A 25,099-nucleotide genomic window follows, 5' to 3' on the forward strand; every position below is an offset into this window, starting at 1 on the left:
ACACCTTGAAAGCTGTCTGCTAATGCTGTTTGCTTCCCATGTCAAGGCCTGAATGAGTTGAGAAATAATCCCCCTCTTGTACTTCCAGAAGAAACCATGAAAAGCAGTAGTACACGTTTTGAGGCTTTTTGAGACAGGACCTCACGTAGCCCAGGGTGACTTTGAACTTACTGTATAGACAAAGATGTGCGTGGTGCTTGGTCTTCTGATCCTCCTGACTCCAGCTCCCAGATGCTGAGCTTACAGACATGTGCCACTCTGCTTCTGCCAGACGAGACTTAACACCCGGCCTAGAGTGTCTCCTGGTGATATCAGCGTGCCCTCTTCCCTGGTTATGCCAGGGGCTGGAAGATTTCTCTCCAATGGCCATGCCTTAAACTGAGTGGGCTTCCTTTGCTACATTTGTTTTCTATGTTAGCTCTTCTTTTCCCTGAGCCCCTTGGTGAGAACAAGCAGTTGTTGGTGAATTCTCTCTCTCTGCCTGTCGGGGTCTCCCAGGTAGAGGCTTCTGGAGCAGCCTGGGCTCTGTGAAAGCCATGAGAAGACTAGGTAACTGCCCCAGTGTCTTGGTGCCAAGAGCCCAGAAGCCTTCTCCTTTCCTGCTTTCCATTTTCCTGTACTTGGCACACAATGTCAGGGCTCTCTTATATTCAGAGAGGAAGGCCTGGCTGTGGAGCTGCCCCTCCCTCGGGGAAACAGGTCTTGTTGTTTGAGGTTTTCCTTACTCCGTTTAGGGTGTCGTGACAATTCCAGGCTGCGTGGCTCGGTGGTGGCTCACGGATCTAAGATGAAGGTAGATCTGGTGTCTGAAAAGCGCTTGGCTCAACAGCAGCGTCCCCGTGGTGTCATCTCGGGGAGAGAAAAGGTTATGGTGTCTCTAAAGTCACTTACCACACCCAGAAGACCCCACATTTTAATACGGACTGTTTAGTGCCTATGGAACATTAATTTAGATTAAAGTTACCTTGATTGGCTTTGGCCATAGAGAATTCGGGATTCTAGAAGTCAGCTCTCTTGTTTGCATTTTGCTATTGCCTCCATGGAATAACATTAGTGAGAGATTTAGCAGCTGAGAGTGGTGGCACACACCTTTAATCCCAGGAGGAAGAGGCAGGTGGATCTGAGGCCATCCTGGTCTATAGAAAGAGTTCTTGGACAGCCAGGACTGTATACACAGAAACCCTATCTCAAAAAAAAAAAAAAAAAAAAAAAAAAAAACTGAAAAAAGAAAGAGATTAGAGATTTAGCCACAACCATCTTTTCAGTAACCACACTGTCATTCCTCTCACTTGCCCTATGTGACAGTTCATAGCCTCAGGTTGATCTCTGTTGCTCCCTGTATGTGTGGATAACCAGGTCTACTTTCATAGATAATGCCCCTTGTGGCACTTAGTAAAGAAAATCCCAAGTCTTACAGTTGTATGATTGGATTCTAAGATAGAAGAGATGGACTGGAGAGGCATTGGTTTTAGTTTATGTGCAGGGTGCTGGTGGAGGCAGATTGCAGGGTATCTGTCTGCTTACATGCTTACAGCTGGTGCTGTGTGTGCGCACACACACACACACACACACACACAGAGAGAGAGAGAGAGAGAGAGAGAGAGAGAGAGAGAGAGAGAGAGAGAGAGAGAATATCTAAAATAACACTGACAGCACATGAGGAACATGCCCTGGCATGTTCTTTTAAAAGATGACAGAATTGTTAATAGCAAGTTTGGTTTTAAAGAAGTTCCTAGGCCTAAAAGGAAGAAGAAACTGTGCCTAACTGCAAGATACAGATGCAGATGTGTGACTTTCTACTACTAAAGACGTAAAATAAAAACATCATCCGGACAAATACAGCAGTGTCTACTGCACACCTGGCTCTGTAACCTTTGTTTTGGGCATTTGCAACAGCCTGTCACTGGGTATGCATGGCTTGCTTGTGTGATGTAGCACTGACTGTTACCCTCTTGGTGCTGGTGACACAACACCTAGCTGCAGCCTATATTTCCAGGGACACTGTCCCCTTATTGACTCCTTTGAGGGCTGCCTGTTTATACTGTCAGAGTGGAACATCTGCAGCCCATGGAACCCTGTCAACAGCCTGCCTTGGTCACCTCTCTCTGCAGCCTTGTGCAACCACTCAGAGCAAATCTGGGTGGGATCTCGGCTGCTCCTCTGCTGACCCAAGGACCACAGAGTGTCTGGCAAGTCTGTTTGGGCTCCAGTTTTCTCATCCATCCAGTGAGGACCTGTGCGGTGGGAGTTTGAGAATTACCCAGCAGACAGGAATCACTAGTAGAAACTCGACACATCTCCTTGCCTGCTGGGAAGTGTCAGCTGATCATAGACATGGCCGATGTGCAGTGTTCTCTACTGACATCTACGGAAAAGAGCAGCCCTTCCAGAACCTACTCACAGGGAAGCGTGTGGCAGTGGGGAATGTCAGAAGCCCTCTGGTTCCAGAGTAAACAAGCAAAAAGGGAAAACATTTTCTAGAAACTCGCTCGAGTGGTTTGGGAAGTTTGAACCTGCTGCAGGTCTGCTGGTGGACCTGAGCATCACCGTGAGAGGAACCTTGGCCTTTTTGGCAAATCTTTGGACCGTGGAAGGACATCTGGAAGCCCTACCCACGCCAGCTCTGCCTGCCTTGGGGCTGAGCCTAGGCCACCTGCTGGAGACGGACCATTTGTGGCAGAAATTTGACTAGAGTTCAGAAATGTGTATTTTGAAAAGAACAGTCTCAAGACGGAGGCGGGGAACCACTTTCCCCTGCCGGTCAGTGTTCTGGAACAGCTTTTCAAAGCAAAGGGTACACTTTTTATCACTGGAAAGCCCATTATCTGAGCAGTGAAGACTTTAAAAAGTACTTCCTTCCCCTGTAACTTGTGAGGTGATGAGCTATCCTTAGCTTAGCGTTGGTATAGGAAGGTTCAAGCCCTTCCAGGCGAGGTTTTCCTGTGCTGGGGAAGCCCAGCTTTCACAGCATAAGATAGCATCTACTTAATGGTCTATAAGAGTCTGGGCCTCTATGGTCTCTGAGTGTTACTTGGCATGAGTCCTCAAGTCCCTGGTGTCCTGGGGGAAGCCCTGTCTTCTCTTTGCTCTCTCAAACCCTGATATCTCCCCAAACCAGGGCCCCATGTTTCTTGAGAGAGCTGTGGCCTGTCCCCCCAATAATGATGTGACAAAGTGACACTGGCTCCTCCTGTTGTTGCCTTGGCCCATTGCCAACGGAACGAGAGAGGGCAGCACTGGTGACTGGTCTCGCTGTACAGCCAGCCCGTGTCCTTCTGGCTCATGTATGTTATCCAGCTCACAGTTCACGCCAGCCAGTTAGAGGCATGGCTCGTGTGTGTGTGTGTGTGTGTGTGTGTGTGTGTGTGTGTGTGTGTGTGTGTGATGAAACTTTGCCGTGTGGTCCTTGGCTCCGCTGCCTGGCCCTCTGCACAGTACGGTCTACTTGGTATGCTTGGGCTTAGTATCTTTAGGAAGGAGAGCAGGTTTGAAGCTGAAACTGAAAAACAATAAAAACCATTTCAGCTCAGGATGAGTGTACATGCTACGTTGACACAGGTTGAACAGCAAGTGACAGTTTTCAGCTGTCACTATCTTGAGTCCCCCTACCCCAAGCCTCTCAGAATATGTCATGCTTTCAGGGACAGAGTCTGGTTTCCCATTCTTATTCCTAAAACATCTAAATATCAGAAATTTAGGAATAAATGAGAAATTTGAGACTTTTAAAAGAGTTTTTTGTCGGTGTGTGTGTGTGTGTGTGTGTGTGTGTGTGTGTGTGTGTGTACACAAGTGCTGTGCCTGCTTATGCCCATGCTGTATAAGTGCCAGAAGAGAGCATTGCCTCCCCAGAAGTGGGAGGCACAGACAGCCGTGAGCTACCTGATGCGGGTGCTGGGAACCCAACTGGGCCCTCTGTAACTAACAGCAGCAAGTGCTCTCCCCAGCCACGAAGAAAGGAAAAGGATCTGTTTGACCTCTGGGAATACTGTATACGACAGATACAGAGTGTGTTAATGTTACTTTTCTATAGCATAACTGTGCTAGAGGAAATGCAAGGGAGTTTCTGGGGGCTCAGTGGGAATAACACTTGTCAGCACGTCCAAGGCCCTGGATTTTATCCCCTGTCCCACAAACAGCGGGGTCCATTTCTTGTTGATTTCTTTTGGGTCCTTGAGAAATTTCTTAGCACAAAATAGTGATGATGAGTTAGGAGGAATATGGTGCTAATGTATATGATATGTATATGTGCGTGTACGTGAGAGTCCAACCTTAAACTTGTGTGTACATTCTGAAGCAGTCCAAGCAGCTCAGTGACTTACGGGGAAAAAATCAGGAAGAGCAGTGATGTCCTGCATGGTGTGCCCCATAGCAGCCACCACTCACTTACACTTGGGTGTTAACTTTGTGGGCTCTTGGCTGAAAGCCTGGCCCAGACAGGGTGCTAAGGGTTAACTTTGTGTCCGCCCTCTTCCTGATCCTGTGATGAAGTCTGGTGCTGGGAAGTTTTAGCCTGTGACCCCCCATGAAGTCTTGGTCCTTCCACTAAGATAGTCCCATTATCATGAAAGGTAACTGGAGCTCTTACCTGACTTAGGAGGGTGTGGAGGCCACTCTAGTAGTCGGTACCCAGGAGAGCAACTCTCCAGTGTCCCGGATTTCACCAGGGTTTTTTTTTTTTCCCAGATGTCCTTGAACTGTCTAACTTGGGTCTTGTGCAACAGAGCTGCCAGCAGCTGTGTCTGCCCTGTCTTTGTGGGCAAGCGGAGAGGCATGTCAGGAGCTTGCGCAGATGAACAGACTGTCACCATAAACTCACGGCGATGACAGCCGTTTTCCATGTCTTCTTGCACCTGCAGTCACCATAGCTAGCATTGGTAATCAGAACGAACCTATTAAGCATGGCTATAAATTTCACTCTTAACTTTGATCTTTATTTCAGTCTGGTGTTTTCCGACTGAGAAGTCACCTGTGTGGAGGCGGGGCATGGAGCACATTTGTACAGTTTGAACTGTTTTTCTGCAACCTCCCTCAGACTAGCGTCACTTGAAGTTGGCCCGTCAGGTCAGCGGTGAAGGAACTTGGCTCTCACCTCCTCTCTGACTAATTATATACTCCCTCTGTCACCACATGAATTGGCGAAGCTTTCTTTGACAGCAGCGTTTAGTTCTTCCTACGTTGTTGTTGTTGTTGTTGTTGTTGTTGTTGTTGTTGTTGTTGTTGTTGTTTGTTACAGGGCTGTCTGGCATTGGCCTGTGTTGTGTCTCTTCATAGGGAGACATTACCTTCAACCTGGATGTGTCTGATACGCTTTTGGGGGTGTCTGGGGAAGAGTCTCAAAAGCCCAGCTGAGACAGACGTTTAAACCATTAACTGTCCAAGCACAGTGATTGTCTTTGCAATTATGCAAAGCAGCGTCTGGAATTGAGGTAGAAGGGCTTATTCTTTTCCTACAAGATGGGTATAAAGGAAGCAGCTGCCTCTGTGTGTGTGTGTGTGTGTGTGTATAAGTGGGAAGTTTTCGTTGTCCCTGTCCTTATGGCAAGTTCCTCGCGACGACCGTACATCTGTGTTGAATTACTGCTTCAGTTTGTATCTGGCGATTATAAATGCTAAGTTTGTAGCTAAGGCTCTCATTAGGAGAAAAAAAAAGGAAAAAAGGAAAAAGCTAAGGGGTGACTCGCAGATGCTGGTTCTGTCCTTGCTGTTAGCTGGTGTCTTGGTCTCTGTTGTCATCACCGGTATAAAAACACGATTGAAGCCTTACATGAATTTAGGGGGAACTATTGTTGCTCGTTTTCTGCCACTGGTTTTAAGTTACATACAGGAAGCCATGGTTAACTCTGGAAACCCAGGAGTTTTTATTTTATAGTGTGAATTCTTAGCTCCCCTCACCCTCGCTCGGCCCAATAGGATTTTGTCTAGAAGCAATTTATAGTCAGCGGAAAAGTAGTAACTTCAGGCTTTTCCATTATTTGTTTCGGGAGTCTTAAGTGAGTTGATGTTGGATGTTTGTCTTGGGGTTAGACTTTCCGTTTGAGTTGGCCTCAAACACACCCTGTAGTCCAGCTTTCCGAGTGTTCAGGGTTGTCTGTGTGAGCCACCAGCTAGGATCTCAACCCCAGGCCTCACTCAGGCCATGCGTTTTCAGTCCAGGCCATACTTGAGCTACAGGGTGGTGGAACCAAGGGTTTTATGTTCACTGGGATTAGGAGTTTCCCCCTGTGCTACATCTCAGTCCTTGTGTTTAAGATCCCGACATGGTTCTTTTGATTAATGAAGTAAATTGTGACATGTGCTATCCGGATAGGACAGGATATTGGTTTTAGGTTTTTGTGTTAAATCAAGTACAGGGGGGTTGGGGATTTAGCTCAGTGGTAGAGCGCTTGCCTAGGAAGCGCACGGCCCTGGGTTCGGTCCCCAGCTCCGAAAAAAAGAACCAAAAAAAAAAAAAAAAAATCAAGTACAGGGTTGGTCTTTGTCCGACCCTAGTGTATTGAGTTTTGACGTTAGTTTTGCTTAGATGCGCAGTCAGATCCCTGTAACCTTCGGAACAGACGATAGCTGTGGGGAGAGATGGAGCTCTTCAAAGACTTAGTGGGACAGGAGTGTCCAGTGTTCTGCCATGACCAGTGTGTGTGGCATGCTGCCACATGCTGTTCAGAGCAGTGATGTCAGGAGCACAGCATGAGAGGAGGCACCATTCTTACGGTGGTACGAGCTTCCGCAGGGCGTGTTGAGAGGAACTGACTTAGGATCAGGTTTGGAAAGTGCGGCAGCTTTGTTTATTGAACAGAGGGGTTATGTGCGGGAGAGATGAGTCCAGTGGTTAAGGGCACTGGCTGCTCTCTCTCGAAGAGGACCTGGCGTTCACTTCCCAGCACCCACATCCTGGTTCGTCACCACCAAGCTGCAGTTCCAGAAGGTCTGATGCCCGTTTTTCTCCACCACGTGCATACAAAGCACAGACGGTCAAATAGACGTTCCGTACATAGACACCTGTACACGTAAGATAAAAATAAGTAAAATCCAAAATAATAATAACCAAAAGAGGTGGCGGTCGAGAGGGATTATTATGGGTTGTCTTACAGCCCTAGGGGCAGAATCATGATTGAGGTGGAAGACGAGGAGGAAGGATTCCAGGTCCCTAAGGAGAGCTCTGTGGCACTTAGTGTTCCTGGTACACCTTGACAACAGGACATCTGACCCTGGAAGTGAGCAAAAAAGCCAAGAAACCAGGTAGCCTGTCACCAACAGGCTCCCATCCCTGCCTTGCACCCATGCTTCTCCCGGGACTGAGATGTCCCTGGACATGGGCTCTGCAGCTCAGGCTCCGGACATGACCTCCTGGGTCTAGTAAGTCTGCTAGTGTGTGGTTGGGGGACAGCTCAATGGAAGTGTTAACAAGGCCTCCTGATGTGGAATGGAATGAATGGAGAGGCCCTGGATCTTAGTTGCCACTAGGTTTGGACTGTATGGCACGAAGCAGACCTTGGTGAAGGGGAAAAGGCCTTGTCAATACTGGTTTCCACATCTCCGTCCAGCTTCAGCCTCTGGGACTAGGGCTTTGCAAACCATCCGTTTGGAAATGGATGAAAGCAGCCAGTTCCAACCTATTAGCTCAGGGGTACATGACGGCATCCGGGAGGACACAACGGAAGAGCGAGTGGGAAAGCTCTGCCTTTGGATTGTGCACTTCATTATTGAGCATTTTATTCTAGCGGCTGTTTTTAAGGCGCCGGCTTGAATTTATATGACAACTCAGGCTTGACATAAACGTGCACCAGAAGAAAACAGATTGAGGGAAACTTGAGCTCTTAGGCTGCATTCTGTTGCTTTATCTCTATGTCTTTCTCCTTTTTTGTTACTTGTGTGTGTACCTGTTTGTGGTGTGGTGTATGTGGGTCTGTGTGTGTGTGTGTGTGTGTGTGTGTGTGTGTGTGTGTGTGTACATGCTGGTATGCAGATTTACAGAGACCAGAGGTGGTGAGTGTTTTTCTCAATTCACCTGAGCCTTGGACCTTGAAACGGATCTCTCACTGACCTGAAGGTCACAGATTCCACCAGGCTGGTTAGCCAGTGAGCCCTGGGAATCCTCCTGTCTCCACCTCCTCAGTGCTGGGTGCTAGGGGTCCAGCCTCACCTACACAGCATCCACCTAACTGACCTCAGCCCCTTCCTGTAGACTCCTTGCATTTTTATTTCTAATAGCTTTCATTTTCATCAGGTGGGTCAGTGGGACTGATAAGTTTATCTATCAAGAAATAAAATGATGTGGGTAAAAAAAATAGACCTGGAAAGAGGTTTTGAGAAAGGCATATGAGAGAGAGAGAGAGCAGGGAGACAGACTGGATTCTGGGTATTTCTGAGTACACTTTTCGAAAGGAGCTTCTGGGGACATTGGGCATCCCCTCACTGTGGTGACAACAGCCATCTCTTTGCCTTTGGTGGACAGAGAAGAAACAGGACAACTTGGCCCCTTTAAGGTGGCTTTGTAAGCTGCCTGAGCACTCTAGCTGGTTGCTTCATTCCTTCTGTGGGTATGTCTAAATAGAGATTATTTCTGGAGATATTTAAGTAAGCAGATTATTGTATTAAACCAACATCCCAGAATTTTATATTTGCCCCACTAAACACTGAGCATCCAAGTGGTCACTTGTAGACGTTTCCCCACCCACCCCATCATATTTGAAATGTTTATTTGAGAATTATTTTGTTGCTGGTTTGAGTCCATAAGGAAGTGGTTCTGTGTAGGGACCTCTGTAGGTGTGGGTGGTCCCTCAAAGCTTCCTCAGGGACAGAAATGGACAGGCCTGAGATGGCTTCTTTCTTCCTACAGTCCATGGGTCAATTGCCCTTGACTGGTTCGGCTAGTTCTGTTGTGTGTTTGAAACTCAGCATGTTCTGTTGTGTGTTTGAAAGGATCAACAGTTTCTTCAGTGTCACACATTCCATGTCTACTTGGACATCAGAAAATCCTTTCTCTGTTCTGAGTTGAATATTGATTTGGTTTAACTCCTGCTGGTTCACATCTAATCTTTAGGGATTAGTGACCATCTAGCGACAGCGGAAATTCTCCTGCAGGTTGAGTTGGCTCCTGCCATTGCCGCACTGTCATGCCAATGGTTATGGGAGCAGGAGCTGCCCCTTAGTTACGGAGACTGATCTATCCCCCTCCCAGGCTGAGACTGCAAGTCAGTGTGCTTGTATTGTTTGACTGCGCTGTTGCAGTCAAGGACAACTGGCAGAATGGCCGTGAATGTCACAATGTGACCATGCTGCTTTGAACCCATTGCGGCTCACTGCAACAAAGTCTCAGCTTGATCTGCTAACAACCACTTCCTGGTGGTATTAATAGGTACTGAGTTTTGAAGATACCTTGTATTACCTCATGACTTGGAAAAACAGTTAGCCAAGTGGGTGACCCACATCTTGCATCGCTGAGGCCCTTTGGCATCAGGAATGTCCTCCTTTCCCTCCCCCGCTCCTGCACTGAAAAATGAATTGGTATGGCGCCATAGGAAATCATGTTACTGATATCAGTTTTGGATTTCAAAAGGTTTTTTTTTTTTTTAATTTGGATGAAAACTCAGTGGGCACTGGACACTTGGCAAAGCTGCCTGTGTTGACCCAGCACATAGGAAAGTTTTAATAATGGCATTTGTTAATGGTGAGGAGGACGAAAAGGCCTGAGCAGTCCCCTCTGCTGCAGTCTGGGGGTCTGCAGGGTTGGAGCCTTGCTGCCCCACAGTTTCACAGTGTATCTGTGCTCTCGAGCACTCGGCTTGGGGTATATATGGTGTGTGCACGCCAACTTCACAGAAATGTTCCTTAAACACCGAAACTACATTCAGAAGGTAAAAAAAACTCAACCTAAGAGTTTCCCCTTTGAAGAGCTTTTTTGTGTGTGTGCAAAATTTCCTCATTGGTTAAAAAGTGTGGCCCTCCTGCTTTGGAAAGCTTTTGTAAACAGCTTTCTTGTGGACACGTATCAACACTTAGGATTCTCAGGTTCATCTCTAGTAACAGATTAAAAGATTTGTGGTTGGTTCTCAACCATCTTAAAGACTGCATTACCTCTTTGTCGGGCTGACTGTGGGGGTCAGTGGGTGCATGCAGGACGGGGGGGGGACAGGAGTCAGGAAGGTGGGGTGGCACAGCTTCAGAGCATTGTGTCCCCAGCTCTCAGGCTCCAGGTGCACCTTCAGAAGATCAACAATTGGGGTGTCTGTATACTGTTGTCGTCTGTGCTTATGGTGTCTGTGAAAGGCAGCAAAGCCACGTGGTGCTGGGAATGAAAGTCTCACTTCTAGCTCACTCCACACTGTAGAATGGACAAACCGGACCCCATTCTTTGCTCTGCTTGTTCTCATGTGGCACAGGACCAGTTATTGACACACTAGCATTAAGCTGTTTGGGGAGCTCGGTGGAAAGCTTCCCTACACCCCATCCCTGTACCTCAAAATAGTTTGTCACCTGAGAAATCATGTTTGAAGATTTCATCGAACGGTGTACCATTTGAGTCACAGCCAGTGTACCTTAAATACAGAGGAGGAGGACGCCTTATGAAATACTCTCAATAGACTTTATCGTATGAGCTTAGTATATAGTGGCTGAAGGGATGGTTCAGTGGTTAAGAGCACTTGCTACAAAATCATGAAGACTGGAGCTCGGATCCCAGCACCCAATACTAATCCAGGCTTCTGCCCACGCCCCCGTGACTGCAGCTCGGAGCGCAGGCAGAGACAGGATTGCTGAGATTTGCTGACTTCAGCATAATGGAGGAAAATGTGAGCCCTGGGATCAGAGAGAGAGACCCTGCCTCAAAAAGGAGTAGGCAGAGAGGGACGGAGAATGACACTCGCTCACTTTTCTGGACTCTACACACACCAACAGAAACACATGTACTCATGGACATAGACAAATATATCACACACCAACAGAAACACATGTACGCATGAACATAGACAAACGTGCCAATCTTTTTACAAAGTATACAGTTAATCGTAGTGTGTGGCTTGCTGCATATCTACTGTGCGCATATCTACCTGTGCCTTGTGGAGTGGGTACTAGTCTTAATTTTTGGTTTAGATCAGAGGAATAGTATTTGGACCTTAAAGAAAAAAAAAAAAAGCGAGAGGGCCAGAGAGACGGCTGAGTGGATAAGAGCATCGGCTGTTCTTGCAGAAGACCTAGGTTTGATTCCCAGCATCCACATGGCATGCACATAAATCCATGCAGGCTATACATATATTTATTATATATAATAAATTTTAAAACATAACTATCTAGAGCCTGTGGCTCAGTGATAGAGCGCTTGCCCGTCATACTAGAGGTCTTGGGATCTCTGATATCACAGACAGGGAGAAATAAATATTCTTGATCCTTAAAAAATAAAAGACCAGCCAGGTATGATGGTGTGCACCTTTAATCCCAGCACCCAGGAGGTGAGGGCAGGTAGATCTGAGTTTGAGGCCAGCGTAGTCTATATAGCTAGTCCCAGCTCAGCCAGGGACCGGGCAGAATGTTAAGCATATCTGAAACATACCAGCTTCCTCTGCAAGTGGTGTTTATTCTGTACAGCACTGTTTTCTAACAGCTTTTTAAAATTACACCTAAGTACAGCTGATGCCTCTTGGTAACCCAGAGCTATTGCCAGCCAATTACAGTTTCGGCTAAGCCTGATCTAACCATTATCTTGGGTTAATGCACTGTCCTGACACCACCGACACAGATCAGGGCCCCAGGCTTAGCCACTGTTTCTGGTCCTTCGGTCGGTGTATTTTTCAGGATCTGGTTTGTAGACCTCAGCGTCTCCATCCCTCCCACCCTAAGCCTCCTTGCTGTGCTGTGGGGATCTGTTTATATCTGCGTCCCTACTTGTACTAACAGCCATTGAACTGTTTCTTTCTTTCTTCTTTCTTTTTTTTTTTTAATGGGAGAAACAAGCTGCCTGCTTATCTCCCCAAACAACAGGGCATTTATCTCTAAACAAGTGGAGTTTGGCCACCAGAGATCCAGAGCCGCTGGCAGAGTCGGTGTGCTTGCTAAGTGCTAGTTTTGATAAGTCAGGTTGTGACCCAGGATAGCTCCTTCAGTGGTGGTCGGAGTTTCCAGCCAAGCCCGAGCCAAGCCACCTTGGGAAGCGTACATGTGAGGGATGGGTTAGCCAGGATGTGGAAGGCCTCTTCTACAGTGTGGAGGCATTAGGCATTGTTTTCTGTTAAAATGGAAGAAGGCGGTGAGGCTTATTAAAGCATAATCCTCTCTGTCCACGAAGAACAGCATAGCTCCAGGCATGAGATGTGACGTAGGAAAGGCCAAGCTGCCACAAAAAGGAGTGGAACCATCCCCACATGTCCCTGGCCAGCAAGAAAGATTGGGTAACTAGAAGAAAGCAAGCTTCCTCAGAGCTCAGAATGGGTTGCTCAGAGCAAAAGCCATTCTTCTACTGAATGTTTCCTTTTTTAAATAGACCACAGAAGTGTCAACCACATGGTAAGTATCCGAGTCCAGAGAGCGGGGACACACACCTGTAATGCCAGCACTTAGAAAATGGAAGTAAAAGATGAGGGGCTCAGTGTCAGCCTGAGCTACAGAGCAAGTAGAAGGCCAGCCTGGGCTACATTAAACATCGTCTCAGAGTAGGCAGAGGTGGGTGGAGGGAGAAATTTGTAGCCTGTATTTGTCTTCGAGAACTTCAGTTCCATGGACCTCATCTTGGCCTCTTACACCTTTTAAGACATTTGTTGAGCACGTTGCTGAATCTTGCCACACTGTAGTAAACACAGGGTAAGTCAGTCAGTGACTTGGATCAAGCCACCAACTTTGATCCATTTTTCACCCATTGTCTTTTAGTACTTGGCTTTTCTTTGCTTCCAACTCCAGAGGTGAAGCTAGATATCTCTCTTCAGTGTGTTTGGGGAGAAAGAGTGAACTGTGAAGGTGGGAGAGGTGGGTGACGGGACCTGTCATGGTGGTATGGTGCCTCCCTGGCCTACTCAGCTGTGTAGGTAATAGCTGTGCATCCCCATGAGGACACAGCAGAAGGAGCCCCTAAGAGAGTGTTTGACAGCCCATACTGTACAACCACTAGTCATGACCCGGCTGGTACATGCTTATCATCCCAGGACTTAGGAAATCGAGGCAGGAGAGTTGAGAGAGGCCTGGGCTACACAATGAGATGGTGATTTGCCACCTGTGACAGCAACAGCTTACAACGTTGAGAAGCCAGGAAGACACATGGAACTGATGGCTGGCTTCACTGGCATGGTGTCAACCTTTGTTTTGGCCAATTATTTAAACTTTAGTTTTAATAGGCTTAATAATAGTGATAATATTAGAAATATTTGTGCTTTAAGAAAAGTATGGCCAGTGTAGGGTGTGTGTGTGTGTGTGTGTGTGTGTGTGTGTGTGTGTGTGAGAGAGAGAGACTGGATATGACTGCCTGGTCTGACTTAGCCTAAAAACTTAATTCCTCCATGAGACCTCCTGTCTCCACTAATCCTTCCTGTAACAGCGTCCCCTCTGATACCCAAGAGAGTAGGTAGCTTAATGGGGCACAGATCTCCTCCTCACTGAGGCATTATGGGATATTTGCTTCTCTTTTAAGTTCTTGGTGGTGTTTCTCTGTCTCTGTCTCTCTCTGTCTGTCTCTGTCTCTCTCTGCCTGTCTGTCTGTCTGTCTGTCTGTCTCAGAAACTCTCTCTGTGCAGCCCTTGGTTAGGGAAGATGTGAAAGTGTTTTGAAAAGAATTAGCTAAGTCTTGAAGTGTTCACTTGTATAGACTTTTGTATAGGTGTGAATCTGCAGTTCATGGATTTTTTTTACAAATAAAAAAATATTTAATGTTTTTATGAACAGTAGGTTTTTCCTACTTTACAGAATAGGGAATTTAGTTGTGAGTTCCTTGTGCTTTCAAAATGAGAGGGGTAAATAGAAGCCCAGGGCCTATTACTAAGCAATGCGCTCTTGGGATATTACATTAACTTCCTAATGTTATGGTTTGGTGTGGGGACAGGGTAGGGGGGACAGGATCTCACTATATAGCCCAGGTTGACCTGGAACTCACAGATGTCTATGTGTAGATCAGACTGGCCTCAGAATCACAGATACACCTGCCTCTGCCTCTGCCTCTGCCTCTGCCTCTGCCTCTGCCTCTGCCTCTGCCTCTGCCTCTGCCTCTGCCTCTGCCTCTACCTCTGCCTCTTAGAACCTGCCCCGATTCAATCTTTTTCTCTCTTCTCAAAAATACCTTTACTCCCAAACCCAAAACATTTCCTGAGTGCGGTGTTTGCAGACTTGAGTCCCTGTTTGTTGGCTGAGTTAATATTCAGTCAGAACATGCAGTTTTGCTCCCGTTTGGATGAACTATTGACACCACTGAACCTGTAGACACCTTCCAGGGGTCTCAGATTTCTCTTTACTCTGCTTTGGAAGGGACAAACATTTCATCAGGTTTGAATGTTGTAAGACCAAAAGTGGGTATTTCGCTGAGAAATTAAAATGTCCTGTTCTCTGATGTTTTGTGTATTATTTTTTCCTAGTGTAGTTCTAGGGATGGACCTTAGCAGCAGCTCACGAGAACACTCTCTCTCTCTCTCTCTCTCTCTCTCTCTCTCTCCAACACACACACACACACACACACACACACACACACACACACACACACACACACACACACACACACACCACGAGTGAGTCAGCTCTGCTTTCACCACATAGGCTCTGGGGATCAGACTCAAGGTTGTCAGGCTTGGCAGCAAAAGTCTTACCTACTAAGTCTTTGCCCCAGTCCGGCTGTGTTTCTTCGGTGATCTCCATTGAACTGTTAGTATTCCTTTTGAAATAGGAGTATGTATGGCTGGGCCAGGGTGTCTTTTCATTCTTGAGTCTCCAGTTCTTGATGTCACTCTGTTATCACTTAAATGCTGACTGCTGGTTCTCTTTTTTTGTTTTGCTCACCAACTTGACACAAACTAGTCTTCTAGCAAGAAGGAATCTTAATTGAGGGATTTCCTCCATCAGGTTGCCTGTAGGTAAATCTATAGGGTATTTCCTTGATAAATGATTGTTGTGGAAAGACTGAGCCCACTCCAGGCAGAGCCACCCTGAGGCAGGCGGTCCTGGGTTGTATAGGAAAGCAAGCCAGTCAGCGGCGGTCCTGCTTACTGCTTCTTGTATCTCCTTGCGCCTGCATCTCTTGCGTTTGCCCCTAATGACTTCTCACGGATGATGGATTGTGATCAACCGTGTGAGGCAAATAATCCCTTCTCCTTAGGCTGGTTTCAGTTAGTGTTTTATCAGCAACAGGACACAGGGAACTGGGACAGTAACTAAAATTATACTGCTCTCACCGTCCTTAACTCAGGGTTGGAAGTCTCCGAGGCCAGGGAGCTTTCAGAAGAGAAGAGTGTGTGAGGTTGGTTTGTTCCTGGAAACTGGTGTGTGATGTTCTAAGTGCTGTCGACCTCGGCATGATTTCCGATTTCTGATTGTTCCTACACAGCTTCCATAAGGCAGTCTCAGGAGGAACCTGAAGATCTGCGCCCAGAGATACGGATCGCACAGGAGCTGCGGCGGATCGGAGACGAGTTCAATGAGACTTACACGAGGAGGGTAAGGACCTCTCCCCATCCCCACAGAAAATGAAACTGGGAGGATGTGGCCTACTTCTGGACCTTATTTCTCTCCTAACTTCAGCTCCTGGTGCATCTAAGGGTTTGGCTTTAATTAAGATACGGTGTGAAGTTGCAAGAGGTGCCTTACGTGCAAGAGACCTCGACATATTCGTGCTTAAAATTCTTTTAAAAGGTTACTTCTAACCATGAAATGGTTCCATGTAAATATGGGCACATGGTCTTCAGGTCCTGTAAGGTGCTTCTCCATGTAGGCAAAGCCGTCAGATTCTGTAGTCGCTTAGCCAGGGCTCGAAGCAAGGGAGCCTTGTCTTCATCCCTGCCGCTGGCTTTCCTTGTTTGGTTATCAAGCTGTGTTAGGAAAGCAGTAATCAGTAGCCTGTGTATGATGTGAGCCGAGTGAAGGCTAGATAAGGGTAGCTGTCCTGTCAGTATCACAGGTGTGCTTTTGATTTAAATAATAATGATGACAACCATGGAGTTTGGCATCTTCAGAAGCGGTGTGTTTAAAAACAATGTTGATGCCTTCCTGGTGGACTGAAGACATCTGTCTGTTTAAGGTCCTGTGGAATGCACTTTTGGGGGTGTAGGCTTTGACTCTGAGGTATAGAAGTGCTGTGAGTGGGTGACCAGTTAACAACAAGGAGTCTGAGGTAACTTTGGCTCCTTTTCCAAACATTCAGATATAACCTCTCCTCTCTCTGGAGGGATGCAGTCGTGGGACCCTGAGCTGTTTCTGTCTTTACAAAGACATCTCCTATGTAGCCACTGGTCCAAAGTAAGTGGGTGTTCCCCATGAACTGCTTGAGGAATCTTATTCCTTTTGAGTGGCAAATTGATCAGGGAGTCCTGGATCTCAAGAATAATCTCAGCTCCCCTTCCTGCTTCTCCGTGGGGCACATTGGGGGATATATGTGTGTGCTATAGTCACACTTCTGTCATAAATGGGAACCATCGTGTTGACGAATGAACTGAAAATTTCTCGTGAAACTGTGTGTAGCAGGCGCAGGCTTGGCATCCTCCCCCTGATGTGGTGGATCACTTCACAGAATATAAATTCCTTCTTAGTCTAGGTCCAAAATGGCAGGGTTTTTTGGAAGAGTGGTTGATTTTTATTATTCACCACTAAATCCACTAGTCCATCTGCCTCGTTTTCTTTCAAGAGATTTTAGTGTTTGTGTTGGTGACCGGGCTGGTTGGCTGTATGAGGCCATGGTATGTTTGGGCGCCTGCTCCTTCTGTTGAGGGCAGGGGTTGGCAACATGAGACTGTTGAAGAAAGTAAGGGGCTACCTTTGAGACTTGGGCTGGCGTTGAAGCCAGAGTCCAGGAGGGTGAGCCATTTCTAATGAACATGGAGACATGTAAGTGTAGGTATGAACTGGCTATGATGCTGTGTCTGTCTTGGAACTCTGTAAATGCCCTCAGGGCTGGACCTGGTGGGTGGGTTTGCCTCAGGAGGGACGCAGCTGTGGGCAGGTCTTTGTACTGCTGGGGCTTGTACACTGAGATGAGCTGGCGTAACACCCCCCTCGGGTTGTATCAAAGCCTTTGTCTGCAGAACCAGGCATGTTGACGGATATTTAGTATGAGTTTCATTTAAACCATAAGCTAAGGACAGAGGACTAAGAGGCCTTCCCCAATGGGAATGGTGCAGCACCCTGGGGACTGTGAGTGGTTAGTGGTGACATGGTCAAGGTGAGGAATGGCTGGTAAGAGTGTAGACACATTCTATAACTGGCCCATGAGGAAGGGTATCTGGGTGGTGAATGGTTCAAGTTCTGTGCAGATGAAATATGGACTGTCCCAGATTCTTCACTCACTCGGCTTGCCTTGTAGAGGATGAGGCTTTGGCTGTCTGTGGTCTGCCTCCTGCTTTCTTCCCAATGTTATTTTATAGTTTGTGTTTATGTATGCATTTTGTGATGGATGGTCACATCGCCTTTTTTTGGGGTTTTGTGTTTTTTTAATGAGAAGTGACATTGTTATTTCCCATCTAATACAATAAATGTAAATAAACATCGTTGTACTAGTTTGCAAGATTATATATTTTGTATCTCTCTCTTTCTGTGTGAGTGTGTGTGTGTGTGTGTGTGTGTGTGTGTGTGTGTGTGAACATTTGCAGGCCACCGTGCATGGTTAGAGGTCAGAGAATAACTTGTGGGAGTTAGTTCCCTGGCACCTCTCGGTCCGCTGCCACTACATCCAGTCTTGTGTGGGTCTCAGGGGTCTAACTCAGGGTGCTTTTACCAGCTGAGCCATCTTGCCAAGCCCTAGCACATCTAAACCCATTATTGAAGTTCGGTCACTAATAAAGTCTTTAGCTTTCTTAGTAGGCTGGGGAAAGGGATGGATTCTAGGCCAGACCGTAATCCCTTAAAATGAAGACAGATATTCTCCAGATGGTAGGTTTCAGCAGCCAGTTCAAAACGTCACACAGTGAAACACACAGTGAGCCCTAAAGCCACAGCCACCAGCCTTGCCAGTTAGAAGGGCAGCCACTGTTTGTCACCATACCAATGGTCCATTGTCTAACACTGGGACAGGAAGCCGGGCAGGAAGTGGGAGAAAAATGACTTCAGATGACCTGCTGCTGAGCCGCTGCCCGTCCCTTGCCTACTCTATAGGATCCACCGAAGCCTCTAAAAGATTAATTGTCTGCACCAGGGCAATTGTCTTCTCTCCGGGGTTGTTAGCTTGTATTGTTAACCTCACAGAACCTGACAGGGTATCTTCCCAAGTTCCCAGTCAGGGAGTTAGAGACACTGTTTCGTAGTTGTATGTCCATTTAAGGGGCAGCGTGAGATGGAGCTGCGGAAGCTGAACCTGTATGAGAAGCGAATGCCCAGGCCTGCATGCCACTGGCCGCTGGATTCGGAACGGCGCTGCGGGCAGCTAGCTCTAGGAGCACTCACGCTCTATCATGGGAATTTGGGGACAGCTTTTCATTTTGAAAAACTTCAAGAAACATTCAGAGAACTTTGTTAATGTGTCGCCTTGGCACCCCCAGTGTGTCTTGTCACGTGTGTTTGTGTGTGTTGTTTTCTCCATTTCCCCCTTAGCTTATTCTTAAAAAGGGCTATATTAATTCTTAGAGACACCCTTACAGTTGTTTTGATCTTATTCATCCCCCTCCCCCACCTCCCTACTCACCCAATTTCATGTTCCCCTTATAACGGGGAGGGGGGTTCCCCTTATATTCTCGAGATGATCAGGAAACCTGGTGGGGGAGGGGGAGCAGCCTCGGGAACATTTGCTGAGAGATTGTGTCATCTATGTAGAAGAAGAGCGCTGCATCCAGGAAGTCTCGGTATGGTCAACTCAGCAAGATCTGAGCAAAGACAATCCTGCCTGACACGCAGGTATGCATGGGGGACTCTCGCCAGACCCCACCCCTTGTTAGTACTGCCGTGTATGCTTCCTGAGAGCTTGAACATCCTCTCATATGTACATGTCACCACACGTTACAGTCATAATCAGCAAGTGGATAGTGTCCCCATGCTGTCTTGGGACTGCAGACCTAAACTTCTCTGTCTAGAAATGTCCCTTTTAGCTGGAAGTTGGGGGAGGGGAAAAGTGAGTCAGGCCCCAGCCTAAACTCATGCATTGATTAAGGAGCGCTTTGGAGAGGTGACACTTGTGGAAGATTGAGGTAGTTTGAGTCTAAAGACTCCCTGTGTATCTTTTACCTGGCGCTTCTGTGGGTTAAGAGTTAGGTCTTCTGCTTCTGAGGAATGCTGCGCCTTCCACCGAGAGGTGTGCGGCGGCTGCTGCTGACAGTGTAGAGCCAGGGTGGTGTCTTCAGTGTACAATTAGTACTTTCTCATGGGCTGGACTCAGGAGCCCAGATGGCGATGAAGCCACACTAGGGAGGTGCTACGCCTCCTGAAAGATGTTTTCTGACTGTTATACCCAGGCTGTACCAACTATCCTAAACCTTGGTGTCTACTCTGCAGTGTGGTGCCCATCTGGAAGACTTGGGAGGATAGCAGGGGCATTGGGGGGGAGCTGGACCATTCCAGGGAGGTCAGTGGGTCCAGAGAGAAGCTCAGAGGAACTGGATGTCTGGAGGCTATGGAGAAAGCAAGCAGCTGAGTTTAGCTGAGTGCTGAAGGGTTGCTTGTATCTTGTAGCCTATGTTTGAAGCCTCTTTGCCCTCATGCACGGATTCGTCAATGTTTGACAACCCACTTCGCGCTCATCTCCGGTAGCTGTCATGAGGACCACCTGCATGGCTTAGCTGCTGCTCCTACACGCATACATGGGCCAGGTGACATCGAGTGCAAGTCACATAGTCCCCCAGCACCTGTGGGCACTAATTCTGAAAGTAAGATGTCCACTCATGGACATTTTGGCTGTGGCTTGGTTTATTGGGAAAGGCCTGTCAGCCTTTAAGGTAGCTGTTCAGGGGATGTCCTCGAAGTGGCCAGCCTAAAGCTAAGACAGACAGACCCCTGCAGATGGGACAATGACTGAATGGAAACCCTTCCTTTGTCTGGTCACAAGAAACACCTTTGGTTTATGCTGCTTACTTCCCCCTCGGGGCCTGTGCAGGCATGAATTAATTGATTAGTGTGCATAGACAGCAGGAGAGCCCTATGTCTGATAAAGTGGAGCCGAAACGGGGGTCCACCTCACTCTAGGTATACGCACAGGAGCATTTGTGTATTTTAAACGTGAAGCCTGTGTGTCTCGACTTCCTAAGAAAGGCACTGTGCTATCTGACTTTGTGCTTTTAGAAATGAAGGCAGTTCCTATAAATCACCAACAAGGGAGAGGCCTAAATTATAGCTTGCTTAGATGAAACCAGCCAGAGATGTGTAGCCTCGGGCCATGTTCTCCAGAGGCCTTCATTAATTGAAAGCTGGAGTTTAATAAGATAAGTTGCTTTCTTAGAGTGTTGCCATTAAAGGCATGAATACCAATGTAAAATCCACGCTAGTCCTGACTCACGGAAGGATGGGTCGCTTCACACGGTAGTAGCAGGAATTTATAGAGGAGCAGGTCTCTGTTGTAGCAAACGAAGTCACTAGGAGGTGAGGAGAACTGGCATCTGCTCTTGTCTGTGACACAGTTATGTGTGTTTCCCTTGCAGTTGGAGGGAGCGGTTTGGCATTTTAGTTTTAGGCTTTGTTCACACCTGAACTGAAACACACACGCCATCTCTGTTCCATGACTAGAAGTGGTGAGCGCTTCAGTTTCTCCCCTGAGACAAGTGAAAGGACCCGGGTTAGATTCCCTCCATAGCGTTGAGCTGCTCTTCTGAATGGGGGTTCTCTGTAGCTACCATCGGCAAATGCACCCCATCAGGAAGCATGGCTCTTCTCTGTTGTCAGATGTTGAACGTTGCTTGCTGGAGAATCTGGGTGCCATTATCACTCCGTTCTCTGTCACGTTTAGCGTTGCCAGGAACTCTGTCCACCTGGCTGCCTTTAGATGCTTCGGACGTGCTTTTGAAGCAAGTGCGTTCGACCCTACAGGCACAGGCTGCATCTGTCTGGGTGTAAGCAAATTCTAGAGGAGACTGAAGCACTGGGGTGTGTTCGGATGGCTGGCGGGGTGTTGGGCTAGGCGTCCTTGTGTTGATCGACACCACGTGTGAGGGTGCTGTCGGCCTGGCAGGTGCTACACCTGCAGGGCCACCCAGCAGTTGTGGGATCGGGAGCCGTGAACGTGTAACCAAGAGGAGGTGCAGGTGCCTGGAGGGGAACTTCAGGCGGGTTCTCAGGGTGATTTTTTTTTTAAATCTCTGGAGGAGGAAATGAAGATGCAAAGGAAGGACGGTTTGGTCCTTCTGCAGACACATAAAAATAATAAGGTGGTTGCATCATCCCCTTGACTAGACTTTACCCCGCTGAACCAAAGCAGGAGGTTTTAGTTGTGGTTAAAGTGTGTTACATCCCACTTAGCATTTCAGAACAGCGTGTTCCTGCCCTGAATTGAGTATTTTGTCCCTCGTATCTTACAGGAGACATACTACCAATCTTGAATCCTAGTTGGCTGGCCATAGAGCAGGACCCAGTTCTGGTTCTGAGGCCTGCCTGGCAGGATCCCCGTCTAGTAGAACTGTGTGTCATACCGCCAGGATGGCTAGAGAGATAGCCCTGCTGTGAGTTAAGTTGTGAAGTGGTTTCCGTGTCCCTATGAAAGGAATTCACTTTTAACAGTTGCTGTGGTAGGAAGCATAGGAGACAGGATAAAGTTTGGTCCTTGAGAATAATTTGCAGCCTATATGTAACTTTCGAGCCAGTGTGGCTATGGTAGGTCTGTGACAGCTTTGTTTGCTTGCCGTGCTGGGGGTGGGGTGGAAGCACATTTGTTCCTCTGATGTTCAGAGGCATGACATCATACCGGGTGCCCCTTGTGCACTGTCTCCAGCCTTCGTGATCGCTAAGCTATGAGACCCAGGCTGTTTAGATGCATGTGTTCTCTGTGGTGAATGGGAAATGAGTGCAGCCTCTGGGCCGCAGTCACCTGGCCTCAAGGCAGCCGTGGGCATTGAGCCAGCATGGAAATCTCAGTGGATTCCCTGTCTGAAGGTGGAGAGGGGCAAAGGCCTCATGGCTGCTATATTCAACATTGTTTAGATGGCTGGATTAGGATCCCGTAGGGGCAATATGGCTGTGCTGTAGATACCCCTCAGCCTCCTGGGTGACTCGCTCTGAGTGGCAAGGATAGAAACCAGGGCACCATCCGGTGGACCATTGCACTGTATTCTTGGGAGCCAGAACCCGCAGCAGAGACCCTACCCAGAGGCCTTCTGGTCTCATAGTCCAAAATTCAGTTCCCTACGAAAGACTGTCTACATGTAAACCGTTTAGAAATTTAAGACTTTTTAACATGGATGCTGTATGGAAAACACGCTTCCAACTGAAGGTGTGCCTATCCTCAGAGGCTTCTGTCTCTAAGAACTTGGGATAGGAGACTGTCAGTCTTCAAAAAGGATTTATTTATCCATCTTTTATTTGTGTGTATGGGAGCATCAGGTGTGTACAGGTTGTTCTCTGGACAAGAGGGCATTGGAGCCCCTGACACTGGATGTACAGGCAGTTTTGAGCTGTCTTTCCAGACCAATGCCACCTTTTTTACCACGTTACCTTGACTGCCAGGAAACATGACTTGAAGGGGTGGTTATGTTTTCACAGATCTCACCCCTAAGACTCACTGCATCTCCTCCTTGATGTGACTTGAAGTCTCTCCCAACCTTTACATTTTATTGTGATGTGGTTGTCACTCCTAGCCCCACTGTCTATATGGTGTGTGGCGTGAGGGCTGTACCCTGGAGTCTGGCATTTGTACTCTACTGTAGCAGAGTTGCTGGGCTCACTCGCTGGGTCTCGCTTCCCACTCCACAGATCCAGTCTGAAACCTCCTTTGAGCCAAAAGGAAGACGACCTTGGGCGATAAGAGCTGTGTTGACGCCAGAGTCGCCTCTGTCTCTCCACATCCTTCTCTCCATTCTGGGAGCTCAAGTGTGAGGTCCTAGGTGTCACGTGCCTTCTAGGAAGGCATGAGTGGGATCCAGGGTACCTGTCCCTGGCCAGCCACACTGGTCTTGTGGGTTGTTTTAAAGGCCTAAAGCCTATAATTATTTTTTTCAGTTAGCAGTGGCAGTGGGTAATTCTTAGACACACAGTCCAAAGGGCACTAGAATGTCTTTTCAGGGGCCTGCTTGTCTCTGATGCTTTAAAAGAAAGGCCTCCCCCCAAGTGTCTTTATGACTTAGTAGTTAATTTCTCCACAGTTCTACGGACCACAGTTCCAACCTGAGTCTCAGCAGCCATGGTGTCATCACAGACCCCTCTTTGACTTGTCTGTGCTGCCGCTCTCAGTATTTAGAGTCACACCTTGCCCCGCAGACAGCCGTACCTGAGAATTTGGGGGACACCGTGGCCCGAGTAGAGAGGTTGCCAGGAGAGAGACCTTAGTGTAGTTTATTTTCTGCTTCAAGAGGTTTTAATCAGGAGGAACGGTCTGTTTTGTACCAGGCGGCAGAGGTGTGGTACTGAACTGTACCCCAGTACACAGATGCCTCTGGGAGTGCCTGAGTGTGAGTTACTGATGCAGACCCGCTGGACACAGGCCAGATGGTGGCCCTGCCAAGAGCTACGGGCCCAGGGAGAAAGAGCTGATGTCCTTACTCTCTTATGTTTTCTGTGGTTGTCTCTCTAGTTCCGAGTTAGCTGCAAGGTGCATTTTCCCGTGGACACTGACATTTAGCTGATGACACTGACTACCCCCACCCCCCACTGCAGATGATGGTCATTTTTAGGGTTGATGTGCCGTCCTGACCAGAGTGTGAGAGCGCTCGTTGGCGGTTGTGGGGAGCTTAGCATGATCCTTTCAACTCTCCTGACCCTTAAACCAACTAAAAACTGAAGGTTAAGCTCAGCCTTGGGTCCCCATGCCTTAGGTATCAAGGAGCGCTCTCTCTCTCTCTCTCTCTCTCTCTCTCTCTCTCTCTCTCTCTCTCTCTCTCTCTCACACACACACACACACACACACACACACACACACACACACACACACACCTGGTCCTGAGCACTAAGCCCTGGCTTCCTGGCTTTACTCTGCTTCAGCTTTCAAGTCTCCTACAGCCGCCGCACGCCGCCCCACGCCGCCCCATGCCACCCCACACTGCACAGTAGCAACACCAGGCTCAGACTGAGGTGCACCTGCAGCAGCCTCATTGCCCAATCTGATGTAAGGTAGAGCCGCTCATCCTCCAGCTGTTTTCTGTTGTGTGGGCCACATGTGCTGGGCCAGAGGAGCAGCTCCAGCCGCCGTGCCAGCTGTCAAGGGATTTCTGGACTGGCACTGTGCTCTGAATCAGTACTAATGGCTTCCTCCATTGAATGTTGTCCAAAAGCAATTGTTCGCTTGTTAGAGACGCGTGCCGTGCTGTCACACCGGCCCAAGAGGGCAGCACCTCCCCCACCTCACACCCACTCCGAGGACTGGGTCTTCCCTTGCCAAATTTTCCTGCATTTCCATGTCAGTGCCGCCTGGCATGAGCATGTGTGTCCTTTGTACAATATTCTCGTTAACCGTGACTGCAGTCGCCATGGTCCACCTGTCAATCTCAAATGGTTAGCCAGTCGCTGTCTCCCCAGATGTTTCCAGGGCTAGAATTTGAAGCTTACCAAGTGTAAGCAGTCGAGACTCCTGACTCACTCATTCTGGGTGTGTTGGTTGTCACCCAGTCAGACCCAGCGTCTGGCTATGCGGAGGGCAGCTGTGACTTAGGTCGATACAAGTCTTCCCACCTTGGACTGATGGCTTAGTCAGTTGTAGCACATGCTTTCTTTGTTTTAGTGAATTGTGGTTCTATTTTGAATAAGCCTCTCTCAGCCTATTAATATTCGTCTTCACGAAAAAGAACTTTCCCCTGAGTTATTCTCACACAAAAGGAGCAAAGTAATTTTGAAAGTTAAATCAAAACAAAGCAATCTTGTGTGTGTGGAG

General features: G+C 47.9%; 1 protein-coding gene across 1 annotated transcript in view; it reads left to right on the forward strand.

Moving 5' to 3' along the window:
• Bcl2l11 (Bcl2-like 11) overlaps positions 1-25,099 on the forward strand; it is a 37,289-nt gene that overhangs the window by 6,771 nt on the left and 5,419 nt on the right. The window contains 1 exon segment of the mRNA NM_171988.3: positions 15,506-15,615. Coding sequence (NP_741985.1) covers positions 15,506-15,615 — 110 coding nt within the window.

The sequence above is a fragment of the Rattus norvegicus genome, chromosome 3 (genome assembly GCF_036323735.1).
Source record: "Rattus norvegicus strain BN/NHsdMcwi chromosome 3, GRCr8, whole genome shotgun sequence".
NCBI classification, from domain to species: domain Eukaryota; kingdom Metazoa; phylum Chordata; class Mammalia; order Rodentia; family Muridae; genus Rattus; species Rattus norvegicus.